This window comes from Oryctolagus cuniculus, chromosome 19, assembly GCF_964237555.1.
Source record: "Oryctolagus cuniculus chromosome 19, mOryCun1.1, whole genome shotgun sequence".
In the NCBI taxonomy this organism is placed as follows: Eukaryota; Metazoa; Chordata; class Mammalia; order Lagomorpha; family Leporidae; genus Oryctolagus; species Oryctolagus cuniculus.
Genome location: NC_091450.1, coordinates 25,933,936 through 25,947,633, shown reverse-complemented (window position 1 = coordinate 25,947,633; position 13,698 = coordinate 25,933,936). Strand labels below are relative to the sequence as shown.

Sequence of the window (13,698 nt, the reverse complement as noted above, 5' to 3'; positions counted from 1 at the left end):
TTTTTTTACTATTTGACTATACTTTTGTCATTTATCTGTCAATCTATGCATTCTTCTAAGCCAATTTATATTGGTACATTGAAAATGGTGACATTTTATGTCAAAATACACTTGGAAATGTGTACTTTTTCAGCTTAATTTTTATTACGCATTTTTCAATTTTAATTTTTAATTAGCTTTAAACATTCAATATAGCTCATAGATAGAATTTTTTAAGAATATTTTATTTATATATCTGAGAGGCAGAATTAGAGACAAACATCCTCCTTCCACTGGTTCACTCCCCAAATGGCCACAACGGCTGTAGCTGGGCTGATCCGAAGCCAGGAGCCAGGAGCTTCTTCAGGGTCTCTCACATCGGTGCAGAGGCTCAAGCACTTGGGCCCTCTTCGACTGCTTTCCCAGGCCATCAGCAGGGAGCTGAATCAGAAGAGGAGCAGCCATAATATGAACTGGCATCCATATGGGATGCTACTGCCACAGGCAGAGGCTTAACCTTCTATGCTACAGAGCCAGCCCCTCATAGATACAAGTCTAAGAATGTAATGATAGTCCCTTCCTCCTTCTTCCTACCCTCCAGCATCCCTCCCTCTCCCTTTTTTTAGTTTTTGAGATAATATATTTTGATTTATATTACAGTAAAAAGGCTTAATGCTTCACTAAATAGTTTAACATGTAAAAAACCAAAAACCCCTAGTTTAGTGGGAATTAGACAATGGCTATAAACAATAATTGAACAGAAATATGACCAATTTATCCATATACAGTAAACTTGAAGGTAATCATAGATCAATGGTATAATGCTCTTAAACCTTGGCTTGACAAAGGTATAAAACAGTTTACAAAACTGTGTTAGTACTGATACAGGCATTTCATTTCTTTTTTTTTTTTTTTTTTTTTTTTAATTTTAGCTCTCCCATATAAGGGAGAACACACAGTATTTGTTTTTCTGTGTATGGCTTATTTTTCTCAGCATGATGTTCTGCGGTTATGTCGACTTTGCTGAAAATGGTAGAATTTCATTCTTTTAAATAGCTGGATAATTTCCATGCTCTCTATATACTGCGTATTCTTTATTCATCTGATGATAGACACCTGGGTTGATTAGAAATTTTGGCTATTGTGAGCAGTAAACATGGGAGTGTAAGTTTATCTTTGATACAACATGTTCATGTCTTTTGGGTATATACCCAGTAGTGGGATTGCTGGATCATATGGCAGATCTATTTCTAGTTTTTAAAGAACTCTCCATACTATTTTCCACAGTGGCCACATTAACTTACATTCCCACCAACAGTGTTTAAGTGTTCCTCTTTCTCTGGAAATATGTACTTTTAAAACATTACATATACATTACAGTGATATAGTATGTGTTACAAGTAGACTTTTATGTAAACTTTAAATATTTCCTGTGCATATTTGGTGAATTTTTTTCTTATAATGTCTTTATTAGGATTTGACTTCAGATTCATGTTAGCCCCAATAAATGAATTGGGAAACACTTCCTCTGTTTTCTTAGAGTTTGTCTAAGATTTTTATTATTTCTCAAAGGTTTGAGAACCCACCTCTGAAAACTCGCGAGGTGAGCAGCTTTAAGATTTCTGCCTAAAATTTTAATTCTTTTTCATTTTGTCTCAGTTTTGTAAGTTTACTTTGCACAGTCTGTTTCATCTAAATTGTATAATTTGTTGACATACAGTTATTTCTAAAACTCCATTTTCCTTTTAATGGCTGTAGAACTGTTGTGATATAGTCTACTTCATTTCTGGTGTGGTGAATCTATGTTTCTTTTTTTCCTTGATCAGTCTTGATGTTTTTAAAGCTGTTCTCTATCTCCTTTACATTGATTTCTAACTCTTTTAAATTCTTTGGATACAGTTTATTCTTTTGTTTCTAGCTTCTTCCAAAGTAAAAGCAGTTTTTAACCTTTTCTTCTACTAGAAAACATTTAAAGCTAAATTTCTATCTACGTACCAATTTTTCTAAGCACCTTGTAAGCATTTGCTTTCTGTTATGCTTAGGTTATGCATTTCATAGTGCAGAGATTTTAGTATAGTCTTCGATATTATTTTTGTTTTCCATCAGGCTCAAAATAATTTCTAGTTTCCCTTGTGGAGTGGGTTGTTTGGAAGTTTGTATGATTAATTTCCAAGTGTTTGGAACTTTTCTGTGTATATTTTTTAAAAAAAGATTTATTCTGTTTATTTGAAAGACAGAGAGAGGTCAAGACAGAGAGAGGTCTTCTTCCTTCCACTGGTTCACTCCCCAAATGGCCGGAATGGCCAGAGCTGAGCTGATCCGAAGGGAGGAGCCAGGAGCTTCTTCTGGGTCTCCCAAGTGGGTACAGGGGCCGGAGGACTTGGGCTATCCTCCACTGCTTTCCCGGGCGAATTAGCAGGGAGCTGGATTGAAAGTGGAACAACCAGGACTCAAACCGACGCCCATATGGGATGCCAGTGCTGCAGGCCAGGGCCTTACTGTGCCACTGTGCTGACTCCTTTTGTATGTATGTTATTTCTATTAATTTATAATTCATTTTATTGTAGAATATCCTGTGTAGCACTTTAAGAGTTGTTGACATTTATTTTATAGGCCAGCATATAAATTTACTTTGGATATTTCACGTACAGAATGTTGGGTACATGTTCTTTTTTTTAAGATTTATTTATTTTAAAGGCAGCTTTATAGAGATCCATCCATCTTGCATCTGCTGGTTTACTCCCCAAATGGGGCAGTGGCCAGGACTGGGCCAAGTTGAAGCCAGAAGCCTGGAACTCCATCTGGTCTCCCACTTGGATGGCAAAGGTCCAGGGACTTGGGACATCTACCACTGCTTTCCCAGACATATTAGCAGGGAGCTAGATTGGAAGAGGAACAGCCAGGACTCCAGTTCATGTGGGATTCAGGGATCTCAGGCAGCAGGTTAACTTGCTATTGCTCATGCTGGCTCTTAGTACAATGTTGTGTAAATGTTACTTTTGCATTAATTATACCAAGTTTGATAGTATTGTTTAGACCTTCTGTAGTTGTGGTTGAGTGAATAATGGCTTCCACAAGATACCTATGAGATAACCTCCAGAATCTGTGGATATGTACTTTACATGATGAAAGGGGCTCTGGAGGTGTGATTAAATTATTAAATGCTTTCATTTGGGGGATTATCCAGAATTATCCTAGAGTAATCACAAGGGTCCTTACAAAGAAGAAAAAGGTCAAAGGCCGAGATGGGACAGTGGAGGCAGAGCTTAGAATGTCACGCACTGGAGATGAGGAAGAGGTCAAGGAACACCGGCAGCCTTGTACAGCTAGAAGAAAGCCTCCAGAAGGAGTGTCCGCACTTTGGATTTCCGCTCAGTGAGACCTATTTCCAACTCTAGCCGCCACAACCATGTTAGAATAAACTCTTGCTGTTTTGAGCTCTTCATTTTATAATAATTTGTTAAAGTAGTTCAAGAAATTTAATACAGAATTTGGTGCCAGGAAGTATAGGATGTTCCTGTGGAAATGGCTTTTGGAATTGCGTAATGGGTAGAGGCTGGAAGAATTTTGCAGAACATGATGTTTAAAGAGCTTATATTGTCTTGAAGAAACTCTGTTAGAAATGTGGATGATAAAGACTGCTTGTGAGGGCTCGGGAGGAAATTAGGAGCACAGTAGAGAAAACTTATGTAATCTTAGAGAATACTTAAATCTTCATAAACAGACTATTGGTAGAAATATGGACATTAAAAGCACTGTTGAGGAGGACTTAAAAAGAAATGAGACCATTACTGAGTATTGGAGGAAAGGGGATTCCTCTTATATAGTACCAGGAAACTTAGCTGAATGGAGCCCTTCAGTTATGTAGGAAGCTTGGAAGCAGTGAACTTGATTCTGAGCAAGGTGTTGAGGGAAGATTTGAATACTTTCTTCTTGTTTCTGAAAGTAAAATGTGAGGGGAAAGAAAAAGGTTGAAGGAGAAACTGTTGAGCAAAAAGGAGTCAGGGCTTGGTCTGGGAAATTCTCAGCCTATCCAGATTGCAAAAGATTCTAAAATTAGAAGGCTCATTGTCAGAAAAGCATGCTCTGAAGACAAAGCCAAGGGTGCAGCTGACCAACCTCTTGCTTGTGCCTTGGAAGGATCAAATGGTCACAGTATTCAGCCATACAGAGGTGCTTGGAAGAGATTGGACATATACCTCTCTCAGGCTAGTTTTAGATACAGCACTTAGGCCCTGGTTTCCTCTTGTGAACTGTAGTTCTAAAGACAGTTTGGAACTTTTCAAAGTTCTTGCAGTGCTATCTTAATTAGTGTCACTCTTCTGGCTGTACTAGGTCTCCCATTTAGTCCTTGCAGATGTCACCTCCATCCCCAGTGTTGTGGGGTATGAGTCAAGGAAACTGCCACTGCAGTGGATTGGGCCTACTGCTGTCCCAGGTGTGGAACATGCCCTACCACTGACCCGCATGGTAATGGCCATACTGCTGTTGCAGTGGATTGGACCACTGCTATTGTTGGTGTGGAGTTCTGGAGATTGGTTCCTAGTTGGTCTCTGTGAACACTCTGCTACAGCTGATTAGCCTGTTGCTGCCCCAGATATCAAGTGGGGACTGAGCTGACACTACTTTGGTGAAGTGGATTAGCCACTACTACTGTAGGTTTAGGGTGAGAGATAGGTCCTTGGCTTCCTTGGCACCTGGTACAGGATGTAAGAAAAAAGAACACTCTGTACACTCAATGTGGTGTTGATCTTCCCTTGTAAGATTCCCAGCCAGACTGTCTTTGTCCCTCACACTTTTCACGGTTGTTTCATGGCTATTGGTTGAATTATTTCCAAGGTTGTAAATGTGGCAGTGATTGGGAAAAGCAGAGAAGAGGGGGTCTCTGCCACTTTGTCCTGGAACTGAAAGGATATCAAATATTTTTGCTGTTGCTTTCCAATATTATTTAAAGCTGTTTCTACATATAAAATCTTCTTAATATTTCAGAATTCTTTTTATGTCTACATTTTTATTCATGTTGTCCCTTAGGAAAGTCCATCAATTGGGCAATCCATTGGTCCTTTTAGACTGGTTAATATACAGATATTTTAAATGCTGCAAGTTCTCAACCAAAGTGTCAACTAAATGTTTCACTCTGAGTTTTAAACAGACACACCAACTGGGAGAGTTATTTGGCAATCTGGTTTCTATTTGTTATGAGAATTATAACAAAAAGTAAAAAATTTTCTTGTTAAAGTCTGAGGGTTTATTACCTCTCAAAACTTAGTCTAATAAAAATGAAATGTCTAAGTACCTAGATGTTTGTTTTTTCTTCTTTCTATCCAAACTAGGAAATTATATGTATCATCATTTTTATTTCTTTGGAATTTTTAAAATTCCTTTTGAAAGAGAGATCACTTACGGTCATCAGTCATTGAAATCTGTACAATTTACTGTCTGTTTCACTGTATGTAGAAATATTTTGAGAATATTTTCCAAGTAAAATTTTTATCATTAATTTTACCCTCCTCTCAACCACTTTTTCCTCATTTAACATTTTTACTTTTTGCCCATTTAACAGGTTACAAATTTAGAGACCATGAATTTGGGTATGAATTGCGAGTCAGTTAAAAGTCTATGTGAAAGAATGACTTCTGTGAACTCTGAAGCAAGTGAAAAGATAAATTTGTCACCAGATCATGTTGAGTTCGTTTCTGATAGGTAAGCATTTCTGCAAAATGCATAAACTTATTTATCTAAGTATGTGCTTGTAAATATATACCCATTTCTTAATTCAGCATCCATCAATTAAAAGCTTCACATTCAGATAAACTTTTTTTTTTTAAATCCATTTAGGAAGAAATAGAATTGGTTCCCCAAAGCTTTTATCGCTGTTGTTTCAACAGTACTACATTTCGAATTGGTTATGTGATAAAGTTTTTTATTGTGATGTTTCCCATCATTGTCATAGTGATTGGAGTGACCCAGTGGATCACTCCAGAGGTTTCTGATTCTACTCAGGAAAAAAAACAATCAAGGTCCTATAAAATAGTAGTTTTAAAGAAATTACACAGAAGAGTAGGAAAGACTAGGGGCAAAAAATACCTAAAGTTAGTTCCTTGCCTGTTGAAAGTAGTATTATAGTAACTTTGAATTTAGGTGAACATATCAGTTTGTCCATATGTCTCAACTGCTTTATGACTCAGTCTGTAATTTAGTCTTAAGGTTGGGGCTGGTAAGGAAGAGTAAGTTTATTTTAACACAGAAACATGATTGGTGATTCTGGCCTCGATTGTTTTCTGGGTGTATGGAGGAACAATATTAATGAATTTTTTTCTCATCACTGGTTATTATTAACAGTTTTAGAGCTTTATAATATTTATTCTTCACATTCATTCCTTGAAATGCTCTATATAGAGTTTTACTTTTATATATTAAATTATAACTTGGATTTTAAAATGATGCAAATACATAACCAAAAAGTAGAGATTAAATGATAAATGATCCTGCTGTTTGAAGAGCAACACCTTTCCTCCAAATAACTATTTCATACACAAGGATGCTGTAAAAGAAAGGTGAAGCATTACTTACCCCCATTTACAGTAAATTCTTGGTATTTGGAGGGTTAGCATGCAATTTTGCCTCTTTAGGAGATACCCTAATAATTCCATGATATTGAGGCCTGTACTTTAGCTTTGAGCCAAGAAGCTGCTTAAAAGAAGGCATTTGGTTGTTGAAGGTAACAGTCACATTTCAGTAAGTCTTCGTTGTTACCCCTTGTTGATGCATGTACTAGAACTCACAGAGTGACAGAAAAGAAAAGCAGTTATGACAGAAGTGAAATGTTAAAGAAACCATTAAAATAGCAACCTTATGGACAAACATGTCCAATTTAATAGAGGCTTGCATTTACAGTATAAACAAATCCACTTTATTTTCTGTACTGAAAGAAGAACGTGCCATTTTTGCAACTGTTTCAGGGAGTGCTCTCAGCGCATGGTGAGTGTGCGAATGGGTGTAACAAATGGTGTAACTTGGCCCTGATGGCTTTGATGGTGAGTTTTACAAAACATTTAAGGAAGAAATAATACTAGCTCTAAACAAAATATTTCCTAAGAATAGAAAAAGAAGGAACATTCTTTGGTTCATTTACCCTGATACTAAAGTCAATTGAAAAATTTTGCAGAAATGGAAAATACAGACCACTTAACCCATGAAATAGAGGCAGATATTCTAAACAAGATACTAGTAACCCAAGCCCAACAATCTGTGAAAGTTGAGTTGGTTTTAGGAGTGCTTCAACACTGGTTTAACGACAAAAATCAATTGATGTAATTTTTCCAGGAGAAAAATTAGTATCAACTCACAACAGGTGCAAGATTTGGTAAAATACCAACTTATGATTAAAACAGATTCTTGGCAAACTTGGAAAGGAGGCAACTTCCTTAATCTGATTAACTATCTATAAATATTGTAAAGCTAATCTGATGGTAGAACATGAGAGCTGTTCCCTTTGAGATTCAAAACAGCCGAAAGATGCTTGCTGTCACCACGTTATATAACATGTTGGATGTACTAGCTAATTTAAGAATGCAAGAACTTGGAAATTAAAGAAAAATGCAAAGAATTAGTAAAGAAAGAGCATTGATGTTTGAAGTGGTATATAGGAAATCCAAAGGAACTATAGATAAATTAATAGAATTAATAAAAAATAACAAGATTGTTGAACTCAGATATAAGAAATCAATTGTATACCTCCTATATACTATATATAAACAAGTAAAATAATTTTTTTAAAAATTACAATATCATTATAACATCAAAACATGTAAATACCTAGAATACATTTAATGAGATACGTGATAACTAAAGGAGATTATAAAATATTATTGATAAATAATAAAGGAGAATTAAAGGGAGACATTTACTTTTTGGACAAAGCAGTATTATAAAATGTTTCCACTTCAGTTTTATAGAGTAGAATTTCAGTCAGTATTCTAGTTTATAATTTTATGTAATAAATAAGCTGTCTGGATTTGAAAATGCATTTGTGAATGCACCAAGTCAAGATGCCAGCATACTTGTGAAGTAGAGCAACAGCGTGCAGTTCAAGGAATTTGCCATCAGATGACAGATCAGGACATCACAAAGCTATAATAATTAAAGCAGCATAATGTTGGCAGGTGTTAGACAAGTAGATTGGTGTAATAGAGTCTAGGATCTCATGCATATATGCACGTGTAATATATGATGGGGACTATGGCAGATCTTTGGGGAAATAATTGATTTTCAGTAAAAGATTGTCTCAATTTGCTATTCATGTTGGGGAAGATATGAAATTGGACCCTCTCTATCTGGCCATACAAAAATATTAATCTGTGGATTGAGGAACTATCTAAAGGAAAACTATAAAGCTCCTAGAATATTAGAATGTCTTCATGAACTTGGATAAGGAAAGAGTTCTCTTTTTTTAAAAAAAATATATATTTATTTGAAAGGCATAGAAGCAGAGCTTCCATGTGCAGGTTCACTCCCTAACTGCTCACAAAAGCTGGGGCTAGATCAGGCCAAAGCCAGGAGCACGGTCCAGGTTTCCCACATGTGTGGCACAGACCCAACTACTTGAGCTGCCTCCCAGGGTGCACGTTTGCAGGAAGCTAGAATTGGAAGTACAGACAAAACTTGAACCCAGGTATTCTGATAAGGGGACATAGGTGTCCCAAACAGCTGCTTAACCACTGCACCAAACACCCGGCCCCCAGGAAATATTACTGAAGACACAAATGCCCTAAAAGAAAAAACTTTGCTGCATTACAGCTAGAAATTTCTTTTCTTAAAAAGCACTATAAAGATAGTGAAAAGACAAGCCATCATGTGTGAGAAGATATTCAGAGCACATATAACCTGTGGAGGACTTGTACTCAGAATATGTGTGTGGGTGTATATATATATGTATAATACATATATATGTTTTATATTAAGAATTTCAACAAAGCATTGAGTAAAAGCCAGATAATACAAAAGAGAAATGGGCAAAAGGCTGGTAGGAGCACATTCACAAAAGAGGAATTCCAAATGACCAATAAACAAGAGAAGGTGTTTATCTTCTTTAAAATAAGTAAAATGCAAACTAAAACCACGGTGAGAAAATAGTTAGGATAACAAAATAAGACGTTTGAAAATTTAACAATACCAGGTGTTAATGAGGTTGTGAAGTAAAAAGAATGAATTGTTCTTATTTAATATTTTGCTTTTGGGTGAGTAAATTAGTATAGTGTTGTAGGGAATAGTGGACATTATCTAGAAATAATGAAGATCTAAATATCCTTCCATATAGCAGTTTTATCTTTTTACACATGTACAATAGTATATATGGAAAGGAAAGTTTATTAGCAGCTTTTTCCATAACAGAAACCAGCTGTCCTAAAGATTATGATATAGAAAATATGTCCATCCACAGTTGAAAGAAAAATTGCAGTAAATCCATACAGCGGATTCCATACATTAATGAAGGAACCATATTCACATACAGTAGTCTGTTACTCCCACAAAAGCATTACTGTAAAACAGATTTTAAAAAAAATATTATTTCATTTAAATGAAGCTCAAAAATAGCAACACAAAATATGTTACTTAGGGATCCAAGGTTAGATGGTAAATGTAAAGAGTAAAACAAATTAATATCACACATGCTATTTTGGGGGGAAGTTGATTTTAAATATATTTACCTTCATGGTGGCTACATCTAGAGTAACAGCTTTACAATTATTCAGTAGAACATGTATTTTTAAATCCAATTTGAAAATGATTGTCTTTTAAACAGAAAAACTATATTTTAATGTAATCTTATTGGTGTTATTGTCGGCTCATAAGTCCAGTCTTAATATTTGTTATCTATTTGTGTAATCTCATAAAATTTATTTATTTTCACATTATTTGAAGGCAGAGACAGAAATCTTCTGTCCACTGGTTCAGTCCTCAAATGCTCACGTAACTGGGACTGGGCCAGGCCCAAGCCAGGAGTCCAGAACATCCAGGTCTCCCATGTGGGTATTTGAGCCAACACCTGCTACGCCTCAGGGTGTGCATTAGCAGGAAGCTGGATGGGAAGCAAAGGAACTGGGACTCCAGCAGGCACTGCAGTGTGGAATGCAGGTATCCCAAGCAATGACCCAGCTGCTGTGACAGTCTCATCCCTTTTTGTATTACCCCTTTATTGTCCTTTCTTTCTGTCTGTGTTTGCTCATTTTATCTATTCCTGTTCATTTTAGCCTTCTTTTGAATTTTTTTCTATTTCCTGTACCTTAATTATACATCTTTAATTATTTCTTTAAAAGTTATCCTAAAGATCATGGTATGGGTTCTTAGTTCTAGAGAATCTACTCTTAAATATTTTGTTGATGTATCATATGAAGTATGCTTTTTACATTTTGTAGACAATGCTTGACATCAGAACACTTTAGCAAAATGGAATATGTTCCCTAACTTTAGTGTTTTTATGTGTTTTAATCTTATTTAAATCCCACAAGATATTATTGCTATTATATGTAAGTCATTATTTATTTAGAATTACCCACATATTTACCCTTTCTGTTGCTTTTTTTTTTTTTTTCTTTTTTAGCTTCTTTGAAAAGTGGAGAGGCAGAGGCAGTGAGAGAGAGAGCTGTCTTTCATCCACTGGTTCACTTCCCAGATGGCCACAATGGCCAGTGCTGGGCTGGACCAAAGCCACGGGCTTCATCTGTGTCTCTCACATGGCTACAGGGGCCCAGTCACTGGGCCATCATACACTGCTTTTCTCAGGAGCATCATCAGGGAGCTTGATCAGAAGTGGAGCAGCAGTGGGGACTCAAACCAGCACCCATATGGGATACTGGTGCTGTAGGCGGCAGCTTAATCTGCTATGCCACAACGCCAGCCTCTGCTCTTCATTTCTCCTCTCCACCTGGGATCATTTTTATTCTGCATGAAGAATTTTATTTTTTTCTTTTTTAGTTATACACAGGAGAAGTTCTGGAAATTGTCAGTTTTAATCAGGAACAACTTCTTTTTTTTTTTTTTTTTTTTTTGGAAAGACATAGAGCTCTCATCTGCTGGTCCAATTCCCAAATGCCTGTGATGGCTAGGCCTGGGCCGAGACCAAAACCAGGAATTAGGAAATCAGTCCAGTTTCTCATATGGATGGCAGGAACACAATCAGTTGAGCCATCACTGCTGCCTCCAGTTGTTCTTGAACCTAGAGTTGGATAGGAACCAGGTACTCTAATACGGGATGTGAGCATCTTGACCAGTAGACCAAAGGCCTACCCCATCTTTAGTTTTTGTTTTTGTTTTTAAGCTTTATTTATTTATTTATTTGAAAGGCAGAGTTACAGAGAGGCAGAGAGAGAGAGAGAAGGAGAGGTAGAGAGAGAGAGAAGGAGAGAGAGAGAGAGATCTTCCATTCACTCCCTAAATGGCTGCAATGGCTGGAGCTGGGTCAATCCAAGGCCAGGAACCAGGAGCTTTGCTCCAGGTCTCCCACACTGTTGCAGGGGCCCAAGGACTTGGGCCATCTTCTGCTTTCCCAGACCATAGCAGAGAGCCTGACCAGAAGAGCAGCTGCGACTCAAACTGGAGCCCATGTGGGATGCCAGCACTGCAGGCGGTGGCTTTAGCCACTATTCCATAGTGCCAGCCTCCTGTCTTTAGTTTTGATGAAAATTTTAACTTTAGTATAGAATTGTAAGCTGGCAGTTCTTTTCTAAGATTTATTTATTTATTTGAAAGTCAGAGAGAGATGGATCTTCCATCCACTAATTCACTCCCCAGATAGCCACAGCTGCTTGGACTAGACCAGGAGTCAGTAGCTTCTTCCTGATCTCCCACATGGGTGCAGGGGCCCAAACACTTGGGCCATCCTGTGCTGCTTTCCCAGGTGCATTTGCAGGGAGCTGGGTTGAAAGAGGATCCAGTTCAGTCTTGAAACAGCACCCACATGGGATGCTTTTGTCTCAGGCAGCAGCCTGGGCAGTTATTTTCTTCCAGTGGTTTCAAAATGTCAATATGTTGTCTTCTGACTTTTGTGATTTCTGTTACAGATTTTCAACATCAGTCTTATTGTTGCTTCTTTTAATACAATAGCTCAGCTATTTTGAAGATCCTCATCTTTGGTTTTCATCACTGTACTCTGAGATGCTAGATGTGTGTAAGATGAGTATTTCTTTTTTTAATTTATAGGGGCTCGGCCCTTAGGTCTATTGTCTGAGGTCTTCAGTCAGTTTTAGAAAATTCTTGATCAGTGTATCTTCAAATGGTACTTCTGTGCCAATCTCTATCTTCTCCCTTTCAGGTATTCCAATGGCATGCTTTTCTTTGTACTGCTAACTCAGTGTTAAACCTTTAATTCTCTCTTCAGCTGCCTTCAACTGGCTGTTAAACACTTTTTTTTTTTTTAATTTATTTGAGAGGCAGAGTTAGAGTGAAAGACACAGAGAATGCTGGTTTATTCCCCCAAATGGTCGCAATGGCTGGAGCTGGGCCAACCCAAAGCCAGGAGCTTCTGCTGGGTCACTGCATGGGAGCAGGAGCCCAAGCACTGAGCCATCCTCCACTGCCCTCCCAGGCTATAAGTCGAGAGCTGGATTGGAAGAGGAGCAGCCAGGTGCCCACATAGGATGCCAGTATTGTTGGTAGAGGCTTTGCCCACTATGCCACAATGCCAACCCTGAAACATATTAAATTCTTGTGTATAAAATTCTTTGTTTTTTCAGTTATCTGATTTTCATTTTTTTTTTATAGATGTAAGTTGCCTGGTGAAATTATTCTTCTTGCCATCCATGTGTTAAACATTTAAGTAGCTGTTATTTTCTGATCCATTTCTGATGATACTCCTGAGTAACTTTAAAAAAAAAGATTTATTTGAGGGGCTGGCATTGTGGCATAAGAGGTAAAGCTGCCACCTGCAATGCCAGAATGTCATATGGACACCGGTTCACGTCCCAGCTGTTCCACTTCTGATCCAGCTCCATACTACTAGCATAGGTAAAGCAGTGGAAGATGGGAGTCCTGGAAGAAGCTCCTGGCTTTAGCCTGGCCCAGTTACAGCTGCTGTGGCTATCTGGGGAGTGAACCAGCAGACAGAAAATCTATCTATAACTCTTTCCTTCTCTCTTTCAGACAAATAAATATTTTTAAAAAGTATTTATTTGAAAGGCAGAGTGAGAGACAGACAGAGACCTTCCATACACTAGTTCACTCCCCAAATGGTCAGTGTCTGAGGCTGAGTCAGGCCAAAGCCAGGAGCCTGGAACTCATCTAGGCCTCCCACATGGATGGCAGGGGCCCAAGTACTTGGCCATCTTCTACTGATTTCTCAGGCGCATTTGCCAGGAGCTGGGTTGGAAGGGAAACGGGGATTCAAAAAGGCCCTCTGATGTGGGATGGCCAGCGTTGTAAGTGGTGGCTTAATCTGCTGCGCCACAATACCAGCCCCTATCTGGGTCACTTTGAGTTCTGTTTTGCTTTGTCCTGTTAGTGTACCTGCTAACTTCTTGTTTGAATCCTTGGTAGTTTGTATTGGAAATTGTAAAGGTTCTGAATGATGCTATGTTCCATCAGATTGGATTAACCATGTACTCTAGAAGGCTGCAGAGAGGCATGGCACTTGCAGTGAATTTTTTTATTTTTTTTTATTTATTTTTTTTTTTTAAGATTTATTTTCATTTGAAAGGCAGAGTTAGAGAGGCACTGGTTCAC

The 13,698-nt window shown here is 37.7% G+C and overlaps 1 protein-coding gene across 23 annotated transcripts in view; it reads left to right on the top strand.

Moving 5' to 3' along the window:
• The window catches only part of ATF7IP2 (activating transcription factor 7 interacting protein 2), a 105,166-nt gene that overhangs the window by 45,094 nt on the left and 46,374 nt on the right, over positions 1 to 13,698 (top strand). For all 23 annotated transcript variants that reach the window (XR_011384807.1, XR_011384806.1, XM_070065017.1 and 20 more), the window contains one exon: positions 5,543 to 5,682. Coding sequence is in view for 21 of the 23 variants with exons in the window: in XM_070065017.1 (XP_069921118.1) it covers positions 5,543 to 5,682 (140 nt within the window). In the remaining 2 variants the exon portion in view is untranslated. The remainder of the gene's footprint in view (positions 1 to 5,542; positions 5,683 to 13,698) is intronic.